This window comes from Strix uralensis, chromosome 25 (genome assembly GCF_047716275.1).
Source record: "Strix uralensis isolate ZFMK-TIS-50842 chromosome 25, bStrUra1, whole genome shotgun sequence".
Lineage (NCBI taxonomy): Eukaryota > Metazoa > Chordata > Aves > Strigiformes > Strigidae > Strix > Strix uralensis.
Window position 1 is genome coordinate 6,324,948 of NC_133996.1, and position 22,156 is coordinate 6,347,103.

The window sequence follows — 22,156 nt, forward strand, 5'->3', positions numbered from 1 at the left end:
GGGGGGCAAAGTCCAGCCAGGGCACCTTGGGCTCACGTGGCCGCAGGAAGCTGAGCTGAGCGCCGTGGGCTGGCACGCACGCTTGCCCTGCCCAGCACCGGGCCCCATGCCGAGCCCAGATTTGGGTGGGTTGTCCCTGGCTGCCCCCCGGAGCAGCAGGGACACGCACGGGCTCTGCCGAGCTGCACCCGCTGCACAGCGCTGCCATCCCTGTGGGGTGCAGGGTGGGCACCCCAGCAATGCCCAACCCTGTGGCAGGGGGAAGACCCCCCCCAGCTGTTGGGGAGATGCTCCCCTCCAAACCCACCCGGGGAAGCCACCCAGTCGCTCACGTGGGGCTTTCTGGGTGCTGCTGTGGCTTGGCCCCCCCTTCAAAGCTGCTGCTTCAAAGCAGCGCCGGGGCCGCCCGCCAGCCGGACGCGCGCTGTGCCAGGGGGTGACTGAGGCTCCCCAGGATCGCACCCCGCACACCAGGAGCTTGGTGGGGATGGGGGGGGACACCGGAGTCACCCCCAGACCCTCATCCCAGCAGGCCGGGGCAGGGAGGTGCTGGCCCCCGCAGTGCTCGGCACAGCCCAGCGTGCCCGGACGAGCCGGTAGCGGGTTTGTTGGCAAGAAGCAGCCAGGAAAGGCAGGGACTGACCTGCGACGAGCCCCGGCTTCCTCCCCAGCCAGCGCCAGGGCAGGGCGGCGCGGAAAGAGGCCACCCCTGGTCCCAAACAGCCCCCCACATCCTGGGGTGCCAGCGCCCAGGGATGGGGTGAAGGCTTTGCCAGCCCTCGAGGGGTTGTGGTCTCCTGGGGAAGGGGACTCGCACCCTCACCTCCTCTGGGGTGGCTCTGGGACCATCACAGCGTTGTCCCCCCTTTGGGGACACACCGTGGCACTTCTAAAGAGGCAGATGGGGCACAGCCCTTCCCGGGGAGGTGACCCTCCCCACCAGCCCTGCGTCCCAAATCCAGGGCACGGGCCCCTCTGCAGCGGCATCAGGCCTGCAGCCCCCAGGCACCACGAAGTCAAGGAGGGCGATTGAGTCTGAGCTGGAGCCCCACTCCCGATTCGGGGGCTGCCGCGGCTCCAGGGGAGACTGGGACTGGGGCAGGGAGGTGGCCGGATGCCTGGGTCCAGTTGCCAGACGCCTGAGTCTAGTGGCCGGATGCCGGGGTCCAGTGGCCACGGCGCTCGGTGGGGCTGGAGTGCCACCTCTCGGGAGAGCCGGGAGAGAGACAGCAGGCAGGCAGGCAGCCTCTACTCCAAATTTTAATGAAACAAATAAGTTAATAAGTTAATCAAGTGAGGTAACTACCGCTGGCTGGGGAGGTCTGCGGGGACCAGCCAGCCCCGGGGAAGGTCCTACGAGTTAGTTCCTGCATGCGGCTGCAGGCAAAGCTGTCGCATGTGCCCTCGCCCCATGCCCGGACACCCACGCGCTGGCCCACTACTTGCCCACCCATGGCTGTCCCCTCGTGCCCCCATGGCCCAGCCGGGGGGGACAGGCACCCTCGGGGCGAGGGGAGGGGGCCAGGGTGGTGCAGGAGCAAGGGGGAGGCTGCAAGCGGCTCTGGCACGGCCCGCGCTGGCCACATGCACTAAGAAGGCAAGAAAAACGAGCAGGGTCGGGGGGGTCCCCGCTGCCTCTGCACAGGGTGGGCTTGGGAAGCGGGGGGTGCAAATCCCACGGTCCGAAGCCCAGGAAGCGGCCGCACCGGCGGCGAGGGGGTCCGTGGGTCCTGGCCAGCCCAGGTCAGATCACGCAGGTGGTGCTGCCGAGCCCCCGCCGGGCACCGAGCCCCCCGCCCGGGACCCCCGGCCATGCAGGAGCAGGCACCAGTCCCAGCTCGGCAAACTTTGGCACAACCACGATCGATCGCTTCCAGCCCAGCTCAGCCCAGCGCTGCGGGACTGGAAACCGGCCCCAGGGCTGGGGTCAGGGCAGCGATGGGGAGCGGGGTGGTGCGGGAGCTGCCGTGGCTCTGCTGCGAGTGGCATGCAAGGAGGCCAACACCGCTCTGTCCCCACCGGGCAGTCACCCCCCAGGCCCGGCCCGTGCTCCCCGGGCCACGGAGGGGACGGGGACATGGGGAGGGACAAACTGAGCACCGCAGGACCTGGCAGAGAAGGAATCCTCTACACAAGAGCAGGGTCTGGGACACGAGAGGGAGGGATGCTCCTCGGGGACCACTATCCCCATCGCCTGTGCCTGCACCCCTCCCTCCTCCACAGCCCCCCCTGCCCAGCCCTGTAGCCCCGGGGCCACCCTCGGGCAGAGGTTTATCAGCCCCAAGCCCCCAGGGCACCCAGGCGGGCCCCCACGGGCAGCAGGATCCAGCCCTGTGCGCTCATAGAGGGGGTTTGCTTATTGCCTATGTCCCCACGGGTTGCTCTTCCCGGGGGCGTTGCATATTAAGACATTATTGCATAAATATATATATATCTCTTCTATATATATATTGCCCTGGGAGCATGCACGGGCAGGCAGAAGGCTCTGCTGTGCTTCTAGAGGTGCAGCCGCAGCTGCCGCTCTGCGTGCAGGGAAAAAACCCAGGCAGAAGAGAGTGAAGGGGGGACAGAGCCCCACTCCCCGGCCTGGGGGGGCCCCCACCACTGCCCTGACCTGGAGCGACACAGATGAAACCCCAACGCCCCTGCTCAGCTCTGGCAGCGGAAGGGAGATGGAGCCTTGCATAGGTGGCCAGTGGCCGTGGCTCGGTGCCGGGGGACCAGGCAGGGCCCCGCCGGGGAGCTGGACACATCCTGAGGGTTGGGGCTGGGGCTATGAGCCAAACCCCAGGGGATAGAGCATCCCCACCATGGCTGGGGTGGGGGGGTCTTACCCTCCGGGAAGGGCAGGAGCATCCCAGGAGCATCTCAGGAACATCCCGGGAGCGTGGGCTGGCCGTGCTGCAGTGCCACGGGCTCCCACCCCATCCCCAAAGCGGGAACCCCGCTGCAGCCGTGGCCCCCGCAAAGGCAGGCTTGGTTCAAGTAACACGACGAGGGATGTCCCCGCCGCTCCCACGTCCCGGCGTCCTGTCCCACCGCTTCACGCTGGCAGGAGCCGTCCCGCTGCCTCCCTGCTCAGTCCATGTTGGCGCTGGCCGACCTGGAGATGTTCAGGGTCTGGGCAGAGACCGAGATGTCCTCGTGGTCCACGGGGCTGTGGTAGTCTGAGGTGATGTCGGGCTCGCAGGGGGGCACCTGCACAGCGGCCAGGCTGAAGGAGTTGATGGAGCCCTTGCGGAGGCACTGGGAGTAGAGGCCGAGCAGCAGGTCCAGCTTGTGCTCGATGGACTGCACCTACAAGGGAGGGCAGGGCTGAGCGGGTCCCCCCTCACGGGGAGGGGACCTGGCGGTCCCGGCTCCCCCACCCCGCAGGCGCCAAAGGGCCGGTGACATGTTCCCTGGGGGTTGTCCCCTCCTGACCTGCCTCTCCACTTTGACCACGCGCCCCATCATGCTGAGCTCGTCCACCAGCTCCGTCTCCAGCGCCGCCTTCTCCCCCTTCTCCCGCACCTTCTTGTCCGCAGCCAGGGCCCCCCTGCCCACGATCTGGTCCACGCTGGCAGGGAGAGGAGGGACACAGCCCATCACTCCCAGCCAACCCGAGGGACACCACAAGGGATGGGGCTCTGGGAACATGTCCCAGCCATAGCGACGGGCCAGCACCCCTTCCTGTGGGCATGGCTAGTGGGGGGAGAGCCAGCGGAGCCCCCTCCCCACCCCCAGGGTAGCTCACCGCATCTGCAGGCTCTTGATTCTGCCCAACATGTCCAGGTGGCCAGCCGAGTACTGCTCGATGACGTCCTTGACATCGTAGGGACGCAAGGTCTCCTTGAACTTCCTTTTGGCCACCAGGAACTTCAGGATCCTGCAGGGACACCCAGGCTGGCTGCAGGGCACTGGGAAGGACTGGGGGTGCTGGGGGGGGTGAGGGAGGGGGGCGTGCATGCAAAGCACTGAGGTCCTGATCCCTGTCCCCATGGGGGGGCTGAGCCAGGAGCTGTCGGTGCTCCTGGCCCGGCTCGGCCACCACCATGGGCTGGATGGGGGGGTGTCTCTGGACATGTCCCCTTGTCCCCAAGGGGAGGAGCTGGGGATGGCAGGATGGAAGCTGGGGGATGTGGGACGGGACAGTCTCACCTGACAGCCCGGATGAGGGTCTTCACTGCTGGCATGATGTCCTCGAAGGTCAGGTCGCAGTGGGAGCTCTTCTCCTCCCCGCTGTCCTCCGGCGGGCAGTCGGCTGTAGGTGCCAAGAGTGGGTGGGTGGCAGAGACTGAGGGCTGTCCCCTTTTGCCCCCCAAAATGCCTGCAGCCCCCCAGCGTGACCCCACAACCAGACCCAGTCCCCACCAGTACCCTCAACTGGGATTCGTGGCTTGAGCCTCAGGGACGCGCGGAAGCGGGTCCGGTCATTGAAGCTCCAGCTCTTCTGCACCTTGGTGGGGCTGGAGGCCTCGGGGATGTCCTCGGTGCTGGGGGAGCGGTGCAGGGGGGGCCCCAGGTGCTGCCTGCCCCGGCTGCCCTGCCGCTGCGAGCTGCTCAGCCGGATGCGGTCCTTGATGCCCATCTTGTTGCTGCACGGGAGTGGGCAGCGTCAGAGGCCAGTGGGAACTGGGGGGGGGACAGGGGGATGGGGACAGGGAAGGGGAGCAGATCCCTGCTGCGGGCACATGCGGTGCCCACCGTGGGGGGGGGTGAGGATGGGGGAGGCTGTGCCGAGCTCATGGAGAGACCCCGGCACACGATGGGCACAAGCTCGCACAGGAGCCAGGCCGGGAGCAGGCGGTACCACGTGCCCGTGTGGGAGCAGCTTGGGGGTCACTGCTTTAAAGATCTTTTTTCCCCCCCGCTCTGAAAGCAGAGAAAAGAGGAGACAGACAAGGAGAGCGGGGAGAGGGAGGACACGCAGCAGAGACGCCGGCGGAGCAACTGGCCCCAGTCCCGCAGGGAGCAGCCCTGCCCCATCCCCACTGGCACCGGGCGTCCTGGGGCACCCGGCCAGGCCCCTTCATCCTCCTCCTCCTCCTCCTCTTCCAGGCTGCAGCACCTAACTCAGGCTCTGCTCCGGCGGGCGAGAGGAGCAGCCCCCCTCCTGCCCTAACACAAGCTCTGCTCCTGAAACCAGCCGCTGCGCTGGGTTGGGGGCGGGGGGAACAACAGGCATCGTTTATGTAGGACCTACACAAAAACACCATCTGGTGCTGCCTTTTGTGTGACGAGGGAGCACCAGCACACCTTGGGACACGCGAGGAGGCCAAGCAGATGTGAGCGGAGGAAGTGGAAGTTGCGGAGGACGAGGAGTAAACCCCAAACCTGGTGCACAACAGGCTCCACGAAACCTGGCATTTGGGAGCCTCCTGAATTTCCCGGGCCAGGAGTCACAGGGCAAGGCAGGGGTACAGGCAGGGGTACAGGCAGGGGTACAGGCAGGGCACCGGGCTCCCAGCCCCTCCCCATGCAGGTTGTTGGTGAGCTGGTCCCAGGCAAGCAGGGCTGACACAAGCCCCTGCAGCGGGTGGCACGCGGTGCTGCCAGGCTGTGCCGGAGGCCGGATAAACATCCAGAATAAATAAACATAAAATAAACATCCAAGTGCCTCTTGTTGGACTTGGCAAGCCCAGCACGGTCACCGGACTGGGCTCATCCATGCCGCAAGGAGGGGGAAACTGAGGCAGGGCTAGCTGTGGGAGCCGGTGGGGGAGCGCGGGGACAGGCAGCTCAGCCCAGGCCACGCACAGACGCTGCGGAAGGCTCATTCTTCACCCTGCACCCCCTCTGCCTCACCCCCCCCAGCCCCTCCACCCCGCAGGCAGCCCGGCACGGAGCACCATGCCCCCCAGTGCTCCCCAGCCCAGCGCAGGCAGCCGGGATGGGCAGGCAGTACCTCCGTCTCCACGTGCCCCACGTCCGCAAGAGCCTCCTCTTACCACTAAAGATCGGGCTGGAGGGTCAGGGCAGAGACACAGGAGAAAACGAGAGTTAGCTTGTGGCCAGGAGTGGAGCATCCCGGGCCACCGTGTCCCTGACCCCCCGGCCATGCCTGCACCCCGACGCGTGGGCGCAGGGTCCCTGCCTGCCGCCGGTGAGCACCTCCCACTCCACCGGACCCGGCCACGGTACCGGCCTCTGAAGCACGAGTCAAGTTGTTTGTGTAGGTCCTGTATAAACACCAATGCCTGCTCCGCAGAGGAAAGTCCGGTTTCTCCGCCAAAAAAAGCGATTTTTGGTGCTGAGCAGCTGAACGGCAGCGACCCTGCAAACGTCGCTGGGGCCCTGCAGCCCCCCGGCCCCTGCCCTGCTGGCTGCGGCCACTGCCGGGGGCGAACGTTACCTGAGGCGTAAGCACTTGTGGGGTTGCACGTCCTCCTCCTTCCAGCTTGGGGGGGGGGAGTGGGGGGGCACAGAAGGTTTGGGGGGAGGTTGGAGGGATGGAGGAGAGTGAGCAGGAGAGGGAAGGAGAGAGAGAAGATGAGATGTTATGAGAGGTGATGCTCGCAGAAGAGATGGGGGGAGGCTCGGGTCCCCCCAGGTGGGATTTTTTCCCTGGGAAACAGCCCAGGCTGGTGCTGCCGCAAGGAGGAGCCCCCCAAGCCCATACTCACCTCGGGGCTGGCGGGGGGAGCAGGTCCCCCTCGGCCCCCGCAGCAGGGCAGCCGCAGCCCCACGGCTCGGCACATCCCCACGCCGTGCCAGCCCTCCCGCAGCCCCGTCTCTGGCATCACAGGGGAAACTGAGGCACGACACCATGGAGGAGCAGCGCTGCCTCCCCCTACCTAACCCTGACGCTGGCCCGGGGCCCCACGCCGTGCCGATGTCCTGGGTGGAAGGCCAGCAGCCGTGGTGGCACGCTGGGGATGCTCTTCGGTCAGAGGGGACCGGGGACGTGGCGCAGAGCAGCCCTGAACCCTCTTGCCTCTTCTTGTCAGCACTGGGGCAGGTTGGCATCGCCGCTCCCCACTGCTGTGGCCACGGGAAGCCCGTTTTGGACTGCAGGAACTGGTTTTTGCTCCTTGCCTGGCTCTGCAGCAGGGCCACGCAGCTCCAGCCTTGCCGGGCTCACAGCATTGCCTTTGCAGGGCTGTTTTCAGCCCCGCTTAGTCGCCCCGTGCAAGGTCCCGGTGCCAAGGCCACGTCAAAAAGGGCAGCGAGGTGGAGCTGAACATTGCAGGAGGCTTCGTGATGGTCCAACAGCTCAGAGTCCATCCACGGGGAGCAAATGTGTCCCCTTGGGAGCTGCGGGCCAGGAGCGGGGCTGGCAGCCAGCGGCAGAGCAGGATGGGTGCCCCGGCATGGCGCTGGGGGGGGAGCGGGGCCGGGGGCTGCTCCTCTGGGGTCCGGTCTGGCGGTGACAGGCACCGCGGTGGCGTCGCAGGCGGACACAGACGAGCAGAGGAGAGAGGGCAGAGAGGGGGGAGAACGTGGGGCTGTGGGGCTGCACCCTCCTACCTGTCCCCTGGACAAGCAGCGGGGCTGGTGCTTTTCTGGCCAGGGGTGAAGGAGTGATAAGGCGGTGGGGCTCCGTCGGGCAATTTTTTCACCTCTGAATTCCTAAATCCTCCGTTGCGGACTCGGTGCAAATGCTCAAACATTAGGACCAGCTCTCTGAGGTTGGGGTTAAATAAAAACACGGAGAAATTAAAACTTTCCAAAGCAAATGAGATGAGCAAACCAAGGCTGAGCAGAGCCGGGTCCTCCTCTGCGCAAACCAAAGCAAAACCAGAGCAAAACCAGAAGCAAAGACCAGCACTTTCCTTCAAAAGACGGTGTCTTAACAGCTCCGACTGGCACTGTGGGTTGAGGCAGCAGCGGGTGCTGCCGGCACCCAGGGGTGACGGTGCTGGGGAGGGGGTGCTGGGAATGGGCCCCACAGAGGCTGGGCACTGGCAGAGGGGTTGGACCCGTGCTGGGAGGGCTGGGTCAGGCAGGGGACCGGCAGGACAACACCCTTGGCACGGGATGGGGACAGGGGGACCTGCCACCATCCCAGCTGGGGGTATGGGCACTGCCAGAGCAGCCGGGAGGGGAAAGCTCAGACTCATCAGGGATCGAGCCCGGCCTTATCTCAACTCCCCGTTGCCGGAGAAATGGCTCCTGGCACGGCAGGAGGGGCCGGGAAAGCCCAGCACCGCGCTCGGCAGCGACAGCGGGAAGCCGGATCTCCTCGGTCGGGGACCAGGGGGACTCACTGCGACGGCTGTTAAGAGCCCTGTCTTTGAAAAAATGAAAGAGGGAAACAGAACAATGAATTTGTCACCACAAAGGAACACGCGGAGCGCAGGCAGGACGCACAGGCGGGGGCAGGCAGGAGGGCAGGGTCACACGAGGTCCCTGCGGCCGCTGGCACCTTCCTCTTCCCCGCGGCAGTGCTGGAGGAAGGCCACGGATGGGGTGGGAGGGGACAGGGTGGGACGGGCACTGGGCGCTGTGAGGATGGTGAGGATGGAGGAAGGTGTTGGGCACTTCGGCAGATGCTGTGTTGGGGCTCCGGCGTCCCAGGGCTGAGCAGCCGTCCGTGCTGCTCAACCTCACCGAGCCCTCGGTGGCTCCACGTGGCCCCTCCTGGTGCCTCAGGGACCCCCCTGGGACCCCCACAGCCCTTGCCTGCACCCTGCCTACCTGAAGGAGGGCAGGAGGCTGTCGTAGTAACACCACGTGGCCGTCAGGTACACCCGGCTGTCGTCTGTCGAGTACAGGCGCCAGGCAGCCTATGCGGGAGCGAGACACATCCCCGGGCATCAGGATCAGCCCCTGTGGGGTCAGGAGGCGAGACCACCCCCTCCAGCCCCCTCCATCCCCCTTGGCCACCACAGGCAGAGTCCAGCCCAAAGGAGCCGGCTGCCAGATGTGGGGTCAGGAGTTTGGGTCCTGCCTGAAGCAGACAGGGACAGGCAGAGCAGATGGAGGAGGGGACAGCAGAGCATCGCCGGGAAGGGATGGGGCAGGACAGGCCAGCCCTGCGCTACCTGGATGAGATTCGCCGCTGGAGTTCGCCTCTTCTCAAAGTGCTTCTGCCGATGCTGCTCCTGCACTTTGAGGGCGAAGCCGGAGCCCAGGATCCCCTGAGGATGGGAGGGGACGGGGTCCGTGGGCGCCAGACACGCTGCTAGAGGTGGGGACCCTCCCACCACAGGGGTGGATTTGGCCCTTTTCTCCCCGATTTCTGCGGGGCAGGAGGCACAGGGCCCCTCTCCCCTGTCCTACTCACGGCAGGCAGTGCAAAGAAGGAGATGCCGAGCAGGGCGAAGCCGGCCGCCAGCATCCGTCCCAGCCACGTCTCTGGTGTCTTGTCCCCGTAGCCGATGGTGGTGAGGGTGACCTGCCCAGGGGCAGAGCAGGGGAAGGCCTGGAGGGACTTCCCCCCCCATGGCCCCATCCCACCCTCTTCATCCCCTCCCGGGGCTGGGGGGCCGCGGTGGCCGAGCTTACCGTGCCCCACCATAGCGAGTCGGCGTAGGTGGTGAACTGGGCGTTCGCATCCTTCTCAGCCAGGTAGACGAGGAAGGAGGCGAAGATGAGCACCAGGAAGCCGATGTACCAGGCGGTGATGAGCTCCTGCCAGGGCAGAGCGGGGTTAGAGGGGGCTCGGGAAGAGGTGTGGGGGGTGGCCAGGCCGTGTCCCCCCGTCCTCACCTTGCTGTGGGCGTAGACAACGGAGCCCAGCAGCTTCCAGGTGCCGCCGCGCCGGTCCATGCGCACCATGCGCAGAATCTGCAGGAAGCGCATGCTGCGCAGCGCCGAGGTGGCGAAGATGTTGCCCTGGGTGCCGGCGGCGATGACGGCCACCGAGGCGATGAAGACGATGAAATCTAAGGGATAGCGAGAGTCAGGGGCGCCCGCTCTTCTCTAACAGCCGTGGCGTGGGTGACGCTGCCAGTCCCCAAATCCCTGCGCTCCCCCCCCAGTACCTATAACGCAGAAGGGTTTCCTGGCAAAGCGGAAGCGTCCCCTCCAGCCCCGGTAGCGGCAGCAGCACCCGGCGGACCACACGCGGATGATGTACTCCATGCCGAACACCACGATCATGACGAACTCCTGCCAGGGAGGGGGGAAAATGCGGGGGCAGGAGGGTGAGGTGGGGAGGGCAGGGGCAGGGTGGCACATGGGTGGGAAGCTTTGAGGGGTGGGGGCGGCCAAATGAAATGCTGGTGCTGAGGAGGGTGCAGCGGGGAGTGCAGTGTCCCCCCAGGGTCACAGCCCCGGCTGGAGCCATCCCGGGGGAATCAGGGCAGCGAGACGGGAGCCGTGGCCGTCGAGCCTGTCTGAGCAGCCCAGCTCTCCTACCTGTGCCAAGCTCACACCGAGCTGGGTCCTTTTCCTCCGCTGTCAGCATTGTCCTCCTACCTCTCGCAGAAACAAGCCCCCGTTCTGCTTACTCGCGGGAAAGTCACAAGGACCTTCCCAATTTAGTCTCCATCACTCGGAAGAACTCCAGCGTCAGCCGTTTCTGACAGTTTGGGGGAAAGTTGCCTCTTTTAGCCCCTCCTGCCCTGCCTTTCCCTGTGGTTTATGCCTCTCCTCACCGCAGAGGTCCAGCTGCGGTGACGGGCCACCCCGAGCCGTGGGGACACCTGCAGCAGCGAGGCCACCGCGCAGCTTCTCCCCAGCGTGCTGGAGAGGCCACCACCATTAACACCAATGTTAAGTAGTGACATCTGAGCTGGGGAAGGGGTTGGAGGGGTTTTGTCTGAGTTTCTCAGGGTGTAATGTGGGGAGGGAGAGTGGGAGTGACAGCCCTGCTCCACACTTACCAGGATGAAGAGGCACTCGTTGGCCAATTTCTGGTGCTCCTGGATGGTGGAGAAGACCGACAGCACCAGGCAGCTGAAGACAAGGAGGAATCTGGAAGGAGAAGGTGTTGGCGCGGGTGTCGGGGCCAGTTGGGGAGAACCCAGCTTGCGGTGCTGGCCCCTGCTCCCAGCCTGACCCCCCCAGCTGAGACCTTCACGGCCGTGGCTCAGCCACTGGGGACATGGTTTGTCCCTCAAAGGTGGCACAGAGTGATTCAGGAGCCCAGAAGCAGCTGCCCGTGGGTGCAGCACAGGGCTGCGCCCAAAACCCGTCTGCCCAAGGCTGCCGGTGGCACTGGGATGCCCAGTGCAGGCAGCACCTCCCTGAGTGCCCAGGATGGGACCCCTCCATTCCCTGCACATCCCTCCGGCACACCCGGGACGGGCTCTCTGCTCACCCTCAGCCAGGGCCCGGGGTCCCGTGGTGCCCCCCAAGCCACGTGCCCAGAGGGAACATTGCTCCCACTGGTCCCCTCTGTGATGGGGACCAGTCCTGCATGGCACCCGTGTGCCAGCCCTGGCTGGTGGCATGGGACATCCCCGGGCTGCCCCACAGGCACCGAGGAGGAGGACCAGGCTCCAGTGGCCACAGGGCTCAGTGCCAGGCTCTGCCGTGGCCCTGCGGCCTCTGCCCGGGCAAAACAACCACTAAGTAAAGGCAGGGAGGGAGCTGGGGGGGGTCCTGCACCACAGCAGGGTGCTGCTGCTGCTGCAGAAAGGGGAGCAGAGCTTCTCCTGCCTGTCCCCAGCATCACTGCCACCATGGGGACATGCCGGGGCCACAGGGGCCACCTGGGAACAGCCAACCCAGGGGAAGAGTTAACAGGGAGCTGCTCCAGGGCTCTTTGTCCTCAGGAGCTGGGTTAAGACACAAGGGGCTTTGGCCCATTTAAAATAAGGAGGGGAAAAAAAAAAATAGACTCTGAAGCAAATCAAACTCCCAAAATACATTTTTTCCCCTGATCCAGCAATTCTAAAAATGGAAAGCGGAGGGCTTGTGCCACCGGCCCACGTGATGGCGTGCAAAGGGCCACTGCTCCGCCAGAGCCGGCTCCGTAACGGCACCGGGGACCCCGGGGACCCGCAGCCCCACGGCACTGCAGGGAGGCCCCACCGGCAGCACCGGGGTGGCCAGGCTGAGGCCCCGGCAGTGCAAGCGAGGTGGCCCTGGCACCCCGTCCCTGAACTGGTGGGCACCCATCTCATCCCCCCCAGCACCATCTCCCCACGGTGAGCAATGCCCATGGGACCCATCCGTGGTGCTCCAGGGAGCACAGGGGGGCTCGGCTCGGGGAGATGCTGCCTGACACCCACTCGGGAGCACTTTCCCGTCTCGTTGCTGATGTGGAGTTTTAGAGCTGAACCGGCTGCCTGGGGTGGGCGAGGGGTGAAACCAGACCCAACCCACACCCCGGGCCCAGAGCTGGCAGGGTGACGTGGGGGAGAGGGGACGATGCTCTGTGCCCTCCGTGGGACCAGGCACAGACACTGAGCATTGGGGGTGGGGGGGATCCGAGGCCCCCCCAAGGCTGAGCATGGCCCAGGGACACACGCACCCACCCAGTGACCCCCCAGTTTGTGTCGGGCTGGGGGCTCTGCAAACCTGGGCATGGCATGAGGGGGCTGCCAAGTGCCCCAGGCCCACAGTGGGGCAAGGGGGGGGAGCACCCAGCTCAAAACCCAGCCTAAAGGGGACAGACAGGTCCCCTTCCCCAAAACCACCAGCAGGGGAAACTGGAGATGGGACTGATGGCAGAGAAACCCCAGGGAATGGGGGAAGCATTGGATCCAGAGTACGGAGAAGGGAGAGCCGGAGCGACACACCATGTGCCAGCTACAGGAAGGAAGGGCTGGGAGTGTCGCAGCCTCCACACCTCCCTGCCCTCGCTGCGGAGGATGATGCTCCTCTCCCAGGCACTCCACATCTGCAAGGCAGAAGGCTGGAGCCAGTTCCTTCTCCCTCTGAATTATCCATCGAGCCCCTTTCCCCCAGCCCAGCAGTTCTGCCGTTAATTCCTCCGGCAGCTGAAGGCACAGCCGGGCACAGCCATACCCCTGTCCTGCCTGCACTGGCACAGCAGGCAGCAGGGCCGCGGGCAGGGAGCCCTGAGCAGGTCACCGGCCTCCTGAGCGGCCCAGGGCAGAGCCGTTCTGCTTTGTGCACCATCAGCGATGAAGATTATACAATCAGGATTTAGCGGGCAATTACATGGGCAGCGAAGCACAAAGCAGAAGAAAAGGCAGAATTCTCCCAGCCCGCAAAGATTTGTGCCTCTCGCCCCGGCTGGGCAGCGGGGAGGGGGGGTCCCTGGGTGCCTGGGCACATGCTGGTCCCATGGGGACATGCTGTGGGTGGCCCTGCCTCAGGCAGCGGCGGTTCACGGTGCCTTTGCACCGAGCAGGATCCCCACTTGTCACCCGTCCCCACAAGCAGCTCCGTGAGCAACCGGTCGGTAAAACCGTGCTGCGGGAGCGGTGATGGAAACGCACATCCCTGGCGTGGGGACACCTCCCACCCCAGCATCCCACAGGATTCAGTGAAGGATACGGGCATGCGAGGCCCCACGGGGCTGGCTGGGAAAGAAACTTTCTGGGAACACATCACCTGCTAGGAATTAACTTGTAAAGCCTGGGCAAACGCCCCGGCCCGGTGCTGGCAGCGCCTAAGCAGCCTAGGGAAAGGGTCAGATGCCTGAAGGCATCTTGGGAGCCAGGAACCAGCCGGGCCCCCCCCACCCCCGTCCCCCCTCTGGGGCAGAAGTGCTGCTCTCAGCAGCTCTGCCCCGCACCGAGGGCTCGGCCAATCTCTCCATCAAACCCCTGCGTGGTGCCGGCGGTGCCAGGCTCCCCACCGGCACGCTCCCCCTCCCGAATTCACTGCTCTTCCCACCCACCAAGTGAGGCTAAAAAAAAATATAAGGAGCGCTGCCAGGGAAAGCAGGGATGGGGCAGAGATGGTGGGGCAGGACCCAGCAGAGGCCTCGCTGCCCCCCCACTCCCCTGCACCAGGGTCCTGGGGATGGAGGGAGAAGATGCTGTTGCTGCTGAGCCGGTGCATCAGCTCTCCCCCATAAACTTTCCCTTGCCAGCCCCCACCAGCCAGCAGCCACCTCCCCAAAGGGCTCCTGTCGCTCCCCACACCAGAGGGGACACGTCACCGGCAGCCTGGGCACAGGGACGGGGCCCCTCCAGCTGCTCTCACCCCTGCAGGAGCAAAGTCTGTCCGCAGGAAAAGTCCTCCCCAAAATAATTAAAACCCGGTGGGGGGGTCCGGCTTTGAGAAGGTGAATCTCCTCATATTAATCTTCATTAGAGCGGTCTTTGCCATATGCTCCTGCCTGCACCGGCAGCGCGGTGCCAGTGGAGGAACGGGTGAGCCGGGAAAGCTGCTGAGCTCAGGGGGAGCGGGGCCAGGTCAGCCCCGGCCAGCGAGGAGCAGCACCGGGCAAGGAGGCACCAGCCAGCACCCGGTGCCCACCCCTGGGCGAAGGGGCTGCACCCCGGTATAGTCTGGGCAACGCTGTGCCACTGCACCCCGGTGCAGCCGGTGCCGACGGGAGCGGGATGCTCAGAGCCTGCGCAGGGGGATGGCACAGCCCGGCCAGGCTGAGCCGGCCAGGCTCGAAGTGGGGGTACATTGGCCCAGGCTCTCCCCCTGCGAGAAAGTCCTGAGCTGGCAGCACCAGGGAGGCCCACGCTGACAGCCCGGCAATAACTCAGTGGAAGGAAAATACCACGCGCCGCAGGATAAACAGCTCAGCCAGGGGACGAGCGGGCAAAGAACCTCTGCCCAACGCACAGCTCCCTTCCCCGGCCAGGCCTGGCCCCATTGTGGCACTGCCAGGTCCCCGCGGCGCTGGGCAGCGGTGCTGGGTGTCTGGCTGGGCTGTACCCCCCCGGCTGTTGGGCCCAAAACTGCCCGAGCCCAGCCGGGGTGAGGATGGGGACAGGGCTGGGGATGGTGCTTTGCTCTCCAGCCTCCCTGGCCCGCGCGGTTGGGCTCCCCGAGCACCGCCTGCAGCTGTATAAACAGCCCGTCTTACAAATCCCCCGTCCCTCGCCCCACAGCCCTTCAGGAGAGGTGGAGCAGGCGGCTGTCTGCTCCGGGGGATATAAATAACCGGGGTGTAACGGGCCTGTTTGCGCCCGTAACCATGGCAGGGCCTGTCCTGCGCCGCGCTCCTGCCTGTGCCGCCGAGAAGAGAAGCAGAAAAGCACCGAGTGTTTCCCCACGGTCAGAGAAACGGGAGCTGGACCAGGAGCCGGCCAGCCCCGCCGCGACACCGGCACCGCAAACCCCAGCCCACGCTCCCAGCCTGGCCCCGACCTGGTTCTCAGCACTGGGAGAGAAAAGGTGCTGCCCTGAGAGCCCTCCTCGCCCCCAGAGCCGGGGGTTCTGGGGGGGGTGGGGAAGGCAGGATGGGGTGTTTCCAGCAGCCTGACACTGGCTGGAAGCAGGGGCTGGGATGATGAGCCTGTCTGCGGGCTGCACACCTCCTGCAGCCGGCGGCACCCACGGCAGGGACCTGGCAGCACCCACGGCAGCAGCTCCAGATGATGTCCCACAGCGCGCAGGAGCCGACGGCCCCAAGACCTTTGTGCTGCGGCGAGCGGGAGCCAAAGCCTGCGGACGCAGCCTCCATCACCCTTGCAGGGCACCCCCACACCACCCCCAGCCCCGCAGTCCCCACGGGGAACACGGTCACACGGCTCCTGCGGACGGTGCCAAGACGCTCACACGGAGCAGCCGAGATAGTTTTGCTCTTGAATCATCTGGCAAGGAGCTGGCTGAAGTGAGGGAAAAGAAAACCGGCGTGTTTTCAGATGCCTGATGGGCCTTGAACCCCAGGAGAGGGATCGGGGCTGTCCCCACCCTCCAGCACCTGGGGACTCCGTAGGGGATGGGGGATCTTTGGGGCACAGGGACACGAGTGGCCCCAAGATGTCGAGGCAGGCTGAGCCCCCCAGTACATCGCAGGGAGGGCAGGAGCACCCATGGGCAGATGGGGCAGGTCTGGGTGCTCGCTCAGCCCCACTCCAACCCCCACCCCTGAGGGGACAAAGCACCGAAGCCTCTCCAGGGGGACTGAGCATCCCCTCTGCACCCCCCACAGCGGGGCTTCCCCCCGGCCTGGCCATTGGGGCCGGCCAGCCTCGGGCACCCAAACAGCACCTCCCGCTCTGGGCTGGGGGGGTCAGACAGGAGCAGCAAGAGGGGAAAAGGGTAAAAAAAAAAAAAAAGAAAAATCAATGCACAGTTTCACATTGTGCCGAAGCTGCTTAATTTTATGCCCCGGTGACACTGCATCAGGCTGGGGAAACTGCTGTGCCGGCTTCTCCTCCTGCTAACATTTCTCCCAAGCGCAGCTCCTGTTTCAAGCCTGGGCAAGGTGAGCAGGGGGGGGCCCCGGGAGCAGACCCCCCCCCTCGAAGGGCGCAGCCTCCCCAGGCCCCTTTATTTTGGCCACGCGAGCCCAGCAGCTGGGTGGGAAACCACCACAGCAGCCACTGGGGGAGACACCAGTGACAGCAAGTTAAAACCCCGAGACTTAATAAAAGAGGTTTTTACCAAGCAGGAGGTGGAGAGCAGCACCGAGCAGGGGATGAGGTAATTTCTCTGCAAACCCTCCAGGGCTCCAGCCCATCGCAGGGCGCCGGGTGGGTTGGGGAGGGCCTGGGCTGGAGCTGCTGCGGGCACTGAAGATGGCAACAATCCCCAGCACGGCGAGGAAAGGGTTTTTCCTCGGAAAAAGAGGGGAAAAAGAGGAAAGATAGGGGAGCGTGGCAGAGCTGCGGGATCGTGCCGGTGCCCTGCATGGGGTCGGGAGACCCATCCTGCCCATCGCAGCCCTCGGCCATAGCAGGATCCCTGTGCAGAGACACTCCGGGAGATACTGGCTGTCAGCAGCCTGGTCCCTGGCCAGGAGCTGGCTGGTGCACAGGGGGGGGACCCGCCAGCTGCTGCCCTGCATCCATCGCACCCCCACCGCCCCGAGCCAGCCGGGATTTCCCTGAGGCGCCTGGCCAGCCCTGAGCCGAGGAGAGCCAGCGCTTGGCATTGCTCACCCAGTGCCAAGTGGGCTCGGGGTCTGCCTTGGGGCTCTGCCAGGAGCTGCACCCCCCCTGCCCCCCTAACACAGCCAGAGCAAGGGGGGGGTGCCATGGGACAGCCGCCCTGCGTGCCCGAGGGATGGGCACCCTCCAAGCTCTGCGCTCCCGTCTCTTCCTTGCCCCAGGGTGACACTTTCACAAGGTAAATAAAACTCAGCAGCACCCAGGCGAGGTGCTGCCAACAGCAGCGGGCTGGCCCGGCAACGGGGACAGTGCTTCAGGCAGGGGGTTGCTGGTTGTTACTGGTGCTGCTGGCTCAGTCTTCCCTAATTTGCTTCAGGTCAAACTGTTCTTTATTAAAGCATTCCTCCAGGAAACGGAAAAGTGCTGAGCTGAGCTTCTGGTGCACCCAGCAGTTTCATAACCATCGATACCAGCTCCCGGAGCCCAGGTTCCATTGGGACAGCAGCTCCGGGAGCCGCATAGGGGGGCTGGCACATGGGGAGGAACAGCCTGAACTGGAAACCCCCCCTCAGGCTGCTGGAGACCCCCTGGGGGGCAGCCCCCGGCCCGGGCTGGCAGCAGTGCCCGTGCCAAGGGCAGAGGCCGCAGCTAAAGGCACGAGCTGGGCATGAGAACAGCCTGCCCGTCTGCTGAAGAGGTGGAGATTGGAGAAGGAAGTTTTTGTCTTCTGGGTGTAAAATCTTTAGGTTAATGCTCTGGTTGCACTCCCAGATTTGTTCTGTAAGCTCCAGGGCTAGAAACTCTCATTTCAAGAGGGCAAGGCATGGCTTTGCAAACCTGGCGAGCCGGCCCAGCCCAGGCACACGCCTCCACGGCCCGGCCACGGTCAGGGTTAGAGGGGATGGGACTGGCTGGCCAACAGCACACACCCCAGCCCCGGCTTTACACCTGCACGGGCACCCGCTTCCACCCATCCCCTTCCTGCAAACGCTGGAGCACGGGAGCCTGCAGACACCCAGCACGGGGGGGCTCTGAGGGGCTCCAACCCCTCAGGCAGGGCTGCGGGCAGGGCTCAGGGGCCGCAGAGACGGTGCAGCCACCAAAGCATCCTGCAAGGTGCAGCAGCACCAAGCCCAGCCCGGAGCGGGCGCTGGGGATGAGAAGCTACTTGGGATCAATTTGCCGACAGAAAGAGACTGAATTTGTCCAATAAACGGTATCAGCTCAGCCCTGCTACGTGCTCCCAGACACTAACCCGCTCAGGGGAGGGAAGCGCTTCGCTTCTCAGCGGGTATTTCCATTTTAGCAGTTTTCAGCCCTGTCTCGGAGCCAGGCTGCTCAGGGGGAGCCATGACTCAGAGGATGGGTCCTCCGACCAGCGCTGCCCCGACATTGGGGGACCTTGGGCCATGGGCTTCATCTCCCCTGTGCCTCAGTCCCCCTCAAAGTGGGGGTAACACCTTCCTCCTCTTTTTTAAAATCAGTCCTCAGCTACTGAGGCACACAAACCATTCCTGAGAACTTCAGTACCCAGCACTGCAACAGCTTAGGAGCTCCCATCTGCTGCGGGAGAGAAAAAAAAACAACAAACTTTGAAAGAAGGCAAAAGGAGCAACATTCACAGGGAAGGTTTCACAAAACAGGCCTCCACACCTTGCGCCCGCTGTGGCATCTTCCACAGGCTTCAGGGGGGCCCCGGCAGGACTGACAGCGTTACCTCAGCCCTAAAACTCAGCGAACAAGTGAACACAAACCCTCCCCATCCCACCAAAGGACGTTTTGCTCCTGCTGTCGACGCGTTGTGCCCATGTAGGACAAAGCCCATTGCCCAAGAGCTGGGGGCCGGGCAGAGGAAGGGCCCGGGGCTTGGTGGGCTCTGCCAGGGGAGACGCTCGGTCCGATGTGGTTGTTTCTGGGGCAAAACACGCACAGGCTGGGGGGAAGAACCAGTGGAGGACACGCAGGCGCACACGGCTCAGCCGTGAGGTGAGCAGGGGGATCTCTCTTCCAGAGCCCGGTGAGCACTTATGCAAAAAAGCCTCAGCCCCCTCCCCTAGCAGGAGGTTTTGGCTGCCATCAATTCCTTGCAGGAAAAGCTCTTTTGCGGGCAGTATTTGCAGCGTAGGGAGTATTGCCGGAGCACACTGCGGAGGTGTCGGCAGGCGTTACAAATGGGCCCCTGGCTCCTCTCGCGGCTCCCCGGGGAGCTCAGGTGCCCTTTTATCCAGTGACAAATTCATCCTGCCACCTCAATGTGCTAACTTCGGCAAGACCCACTTTCCTGCCTTTTAACGAGCTCCAGCTCGCACACCCTGCTAACGACTCAGCACCGTGTTACTGCTCCGGAAAGCAGAGGGAAAGGTGGTTTTTTGGCCCATCCTCTCAGAGAGGGGTCTGTGCCCAGCCGGGCTGCGGGACACAGCGCACATGCCTGGCACAGCCCCTCAGCACAGGGGTGCGGTACGGGCACCCCACCTCTGCACCCTGTTACAGCCCAATGGGCTGAATTTCTCAGCCCGGAGCTGAACCCACACGTCTTGGAGAAGGTTTTGCTTTGTGGATGCCCGTGGCCAGCGAGGAAAGTCGGGTCCAGCGGGGAAAGCCGGAGCAGCAGCCCCCTGCCCGGGAAACCGCGCTGAGGCGGGGCAGGGAGCAGCGCGGCTACTGGGAGCATCCCGGGCTCCGTCCCTGGAGAGGGGCTGGTCCAGTGCTGGGGTTCAGGCGCGGGTGCAGCTCTCGGGGTCCAGAACACCCACTCCCCACCTTCCCCCCCGCACCCCGGCGCAGCTCCCGGGGTGCTGGGCTGGCACTTCGGCCGTGTCCCATCACCGCTACAGGTGCACACCACGACAGGGACCCTGGGCCCATCCAGACCTGCCCTGTCACCCCTTCAGGGGCCTTTGAGGCTCCCCACGGGCTCAGAGTCCCCAGCCAGGGGTCCCTCCCAGGTGAGGGGACACCAGCTCCGTGCCGCTGTCACCAAGAAGGGGCTCAGGGCACCCGGGCCACCCCGCAGAGCAAGTCCCATCCCCCGGGGCCACACTCATCCCCTCGCACCGGAGCCGCCGGCACGAATCCGCCGCTGGACTCAGCCCTCGCCGCTCACCCCCCCACCTCGCCGGGGCTCCCCGTTTGTCCCGTCCCCGCCATCCCCGGGCCCAGCCGGTGGCGGCGCCCCGCCAGCGCGCTGCTCCCATCGCACCGGCCCCGCTGACAGGACCGGGACCGGCGGCAGCACCGGGCACCGCCGCCGCGTGTCCCCCCCCCCCGCCCTGCCAAACACTCACGGAGAAACTTTTCCGGTGGAGCCCGGGGAGCCGGTGCCGGGGGTCTCTCGGAGCGACGGCTGCCCCGCGGCTCCCCGGTACACCGGCCCCCGCCCGCCCCACCGGGACCAGCCACCCCGGGACCAGCCCCTGGGCGGCGGGATGCTGCAACCGGTAGCCACCCCCCCACCCCCCCCGGGATTCCAATACTCACATGAAGACGTGGTAGACGAAGGCCCATCCGCGGGGCCGCTCCAGCACGTTGTAGAGGCAGTTTTGGAGGCGGCGGCGGCAGCACCGCGGGGGCCCGGCGGGGCGGGAGGCGGCCCCGGGGCGCGATCCCGCCAGCAGCCCCCGACGGCGGGGCGGGGGGGTCCCGCCGGGTGGGGGGGTCCCGCCGGGCGGCCCCGCACCCTCGGTGCGCACCGCTGTCAGCGTCAGCGCCGCCGCCCGCCGCTCCCCGCCGTCCCCCCCCGCCGCCGCCGCCCCGGCCATGGCGTCCCGGCCCCGCTCAGGGCTCCGCCGCCCGTCGCATGGTCCCGCCGGGCTCGGGACCCCCCCCCACCCTCCCCCGGTCCGGCTCCGCTGGACGGCAGCTCCCACCAGTACCGCCTTTCCCGGTGCCACCTGCCTTTAGCTGGCCGCCGCCGCCGCCGGGCCCTCCCCCGCCGCCGCCCCCCCGGGGCCGGCCCGCCCCGCCGTACCTGGCCCCCGCCCCCGGGGCTCCGCCGCGACGGGGCGGGTGGGGAAAGGGGGAGCTTTGGGGGGGGGGGACGGGACACGAGGGGCCACCCGCTGCAGCAGCAGCAGCCCCCCGGGGGGCGGAGGGGCAGAGGCGCTGCTGCGTCCCCCGCTGTCGCCCCCCGCCCCGGCTGGGAGGCGGGGGGGTGTCCCCGGGAGGTCCCTGGGGACTGGGGAGCTCCTGCTGCCCACGGCAGCGGACAGAGACGGGCCCGGCCATGGGGTGTGGAGCACCCAAACCACGCGGCATGAGTGTCCCGGGAGGGAGCGTCTCTGGAGAGTGTCCCTGGTCACCGGGCACGGAGCATCCCGGGAATGGAGCATCCCAGGAATGCAGCACCCTGGCATGGGGCACCCCGGGCATGGGGCACCCCGGGCATGGAGCATCCCAAGCCATCCAGCATCAAACCCCCCAGGCTGTCTGGCAGCAAGCACCCCAAGCCAGCGCATCCCCTCTTCCTCTCCTTTGCTCTAGGTCCAGGAATTGCTGCAGTCACTGAGGTTTAGAGGGACACCAAGTACCTACAGAGAGACTTCACCGTGCTTGGGAAGGGAAGGGCACATCCTCATCCTCCCCTTCCGCGGCCAGGAGCCCTGCCAGAGCCGGTTCCCCCGGGGTCCCCGCAGCACAGCTCACCCCCACCCAGACCTACCCGTCCTCTGCAGACTCAGCTTTGAGCCAGGCTCCAAGCGTGTTCCCCAGCCAACACCCACCACTGTTTGCTCTTCTGCCTTATTCCCCTCGGCTCCACACAACCTCCCACTAACAGACTGGGGAACTGAGGCACGCTGCTGGGAATCCCCTTTCCAAGCAAGCCAGGGCCAGAGGCACCCCATCCCGGCTGTAACTACGCGCTCTCCGCACCTTTGCAGAAGCTGGGTCCCCCCCACCCCGCGTGAGTGCCCAGGGCCTGTGCTCCTGGAGAGGAGAGCAAGTTAAAGGCTTTGGTCAGTGAATTATTTAACGTGGCGGTTGGAGATCCTGGCACTGGCATGGGCCCTCGTGAGCACTGCGGTATTCGGGAGGTCTTAGGAAACACACACAATAAATAGACAATTTTATTTACTTGGGCACAGGGGAAATGGTGCTGGTAAAACCCACCCCAGGAGCCAACCTGAAACCCTCCCCCTCGATAACGCTTCTCCCTCCCGCCACCACACACAAGAGCTGTGTCAGTGGAGGCTAAAATCCTGCAAACCCCAACCAAATTCTCCCCAGTGAGGAGCCCCTGGTGTCTCCTCCACGCTCCCCTCCACCCCCAACCCCTGCAGCCCCCTCTGAACGTGCCCCCCAAGGGGACGCAGCCCCTGGAGTGTGGTCCCAGCTGCACACAGGGTCCCCCC

At 65.6% G+C, this 22,156-nt stretch overlaps 1 protein-coding gene across 2 annotated transcripts; it reads right to left on the minus strand.

The window, feature by feature from the left end:
* Positions 1-1,102: 1,102 nt before the first annotated feature.
* On the minus strand, positions 1,103-20,566 carry KCNQ4 (potassium voltage-gated channel subfamily Q member 4). 2 transcript variants are annotated; one of them, XM_074894490.1, is made up of 14 exons: positions 20,286-20,566; positions 10,752-10,842; positions 9,909-10,035; positions 9,634-9,809; positions 9,430-9,555; positions 9,209-9,319; positions 8,967-9,062; positions 8,620-8,708; positions 7,450-7,605; positions 4,360-4,577; positions 4,141-4,243; positions 3,737-3,868; positions 3,424-3,559; positions 1,103-3,297 (listed from the first exon to the last, which is right to left on the minus strand). In XM_074894490.1, the coding sequence occupies exons 1-14, from the start codon at positions 20,564-20,566 to the stop codon at positions 3,079-3,081; spliced, it is 2,061 nt and encodes a 686-aa protein (XP_074750591.1). In that variant the 3' UTR covers positions 1,103-3,078. The 2 variants fall into 2 exon arrangements, with proteins under 2 accessions (XP_074750591.1, XP_074750592.1); XM_074894491.1 differs by lacking the exon at positions 7,450-7,605.
* Positions 20,567-22,156: the final 1,590 nt, after the last annotated feature.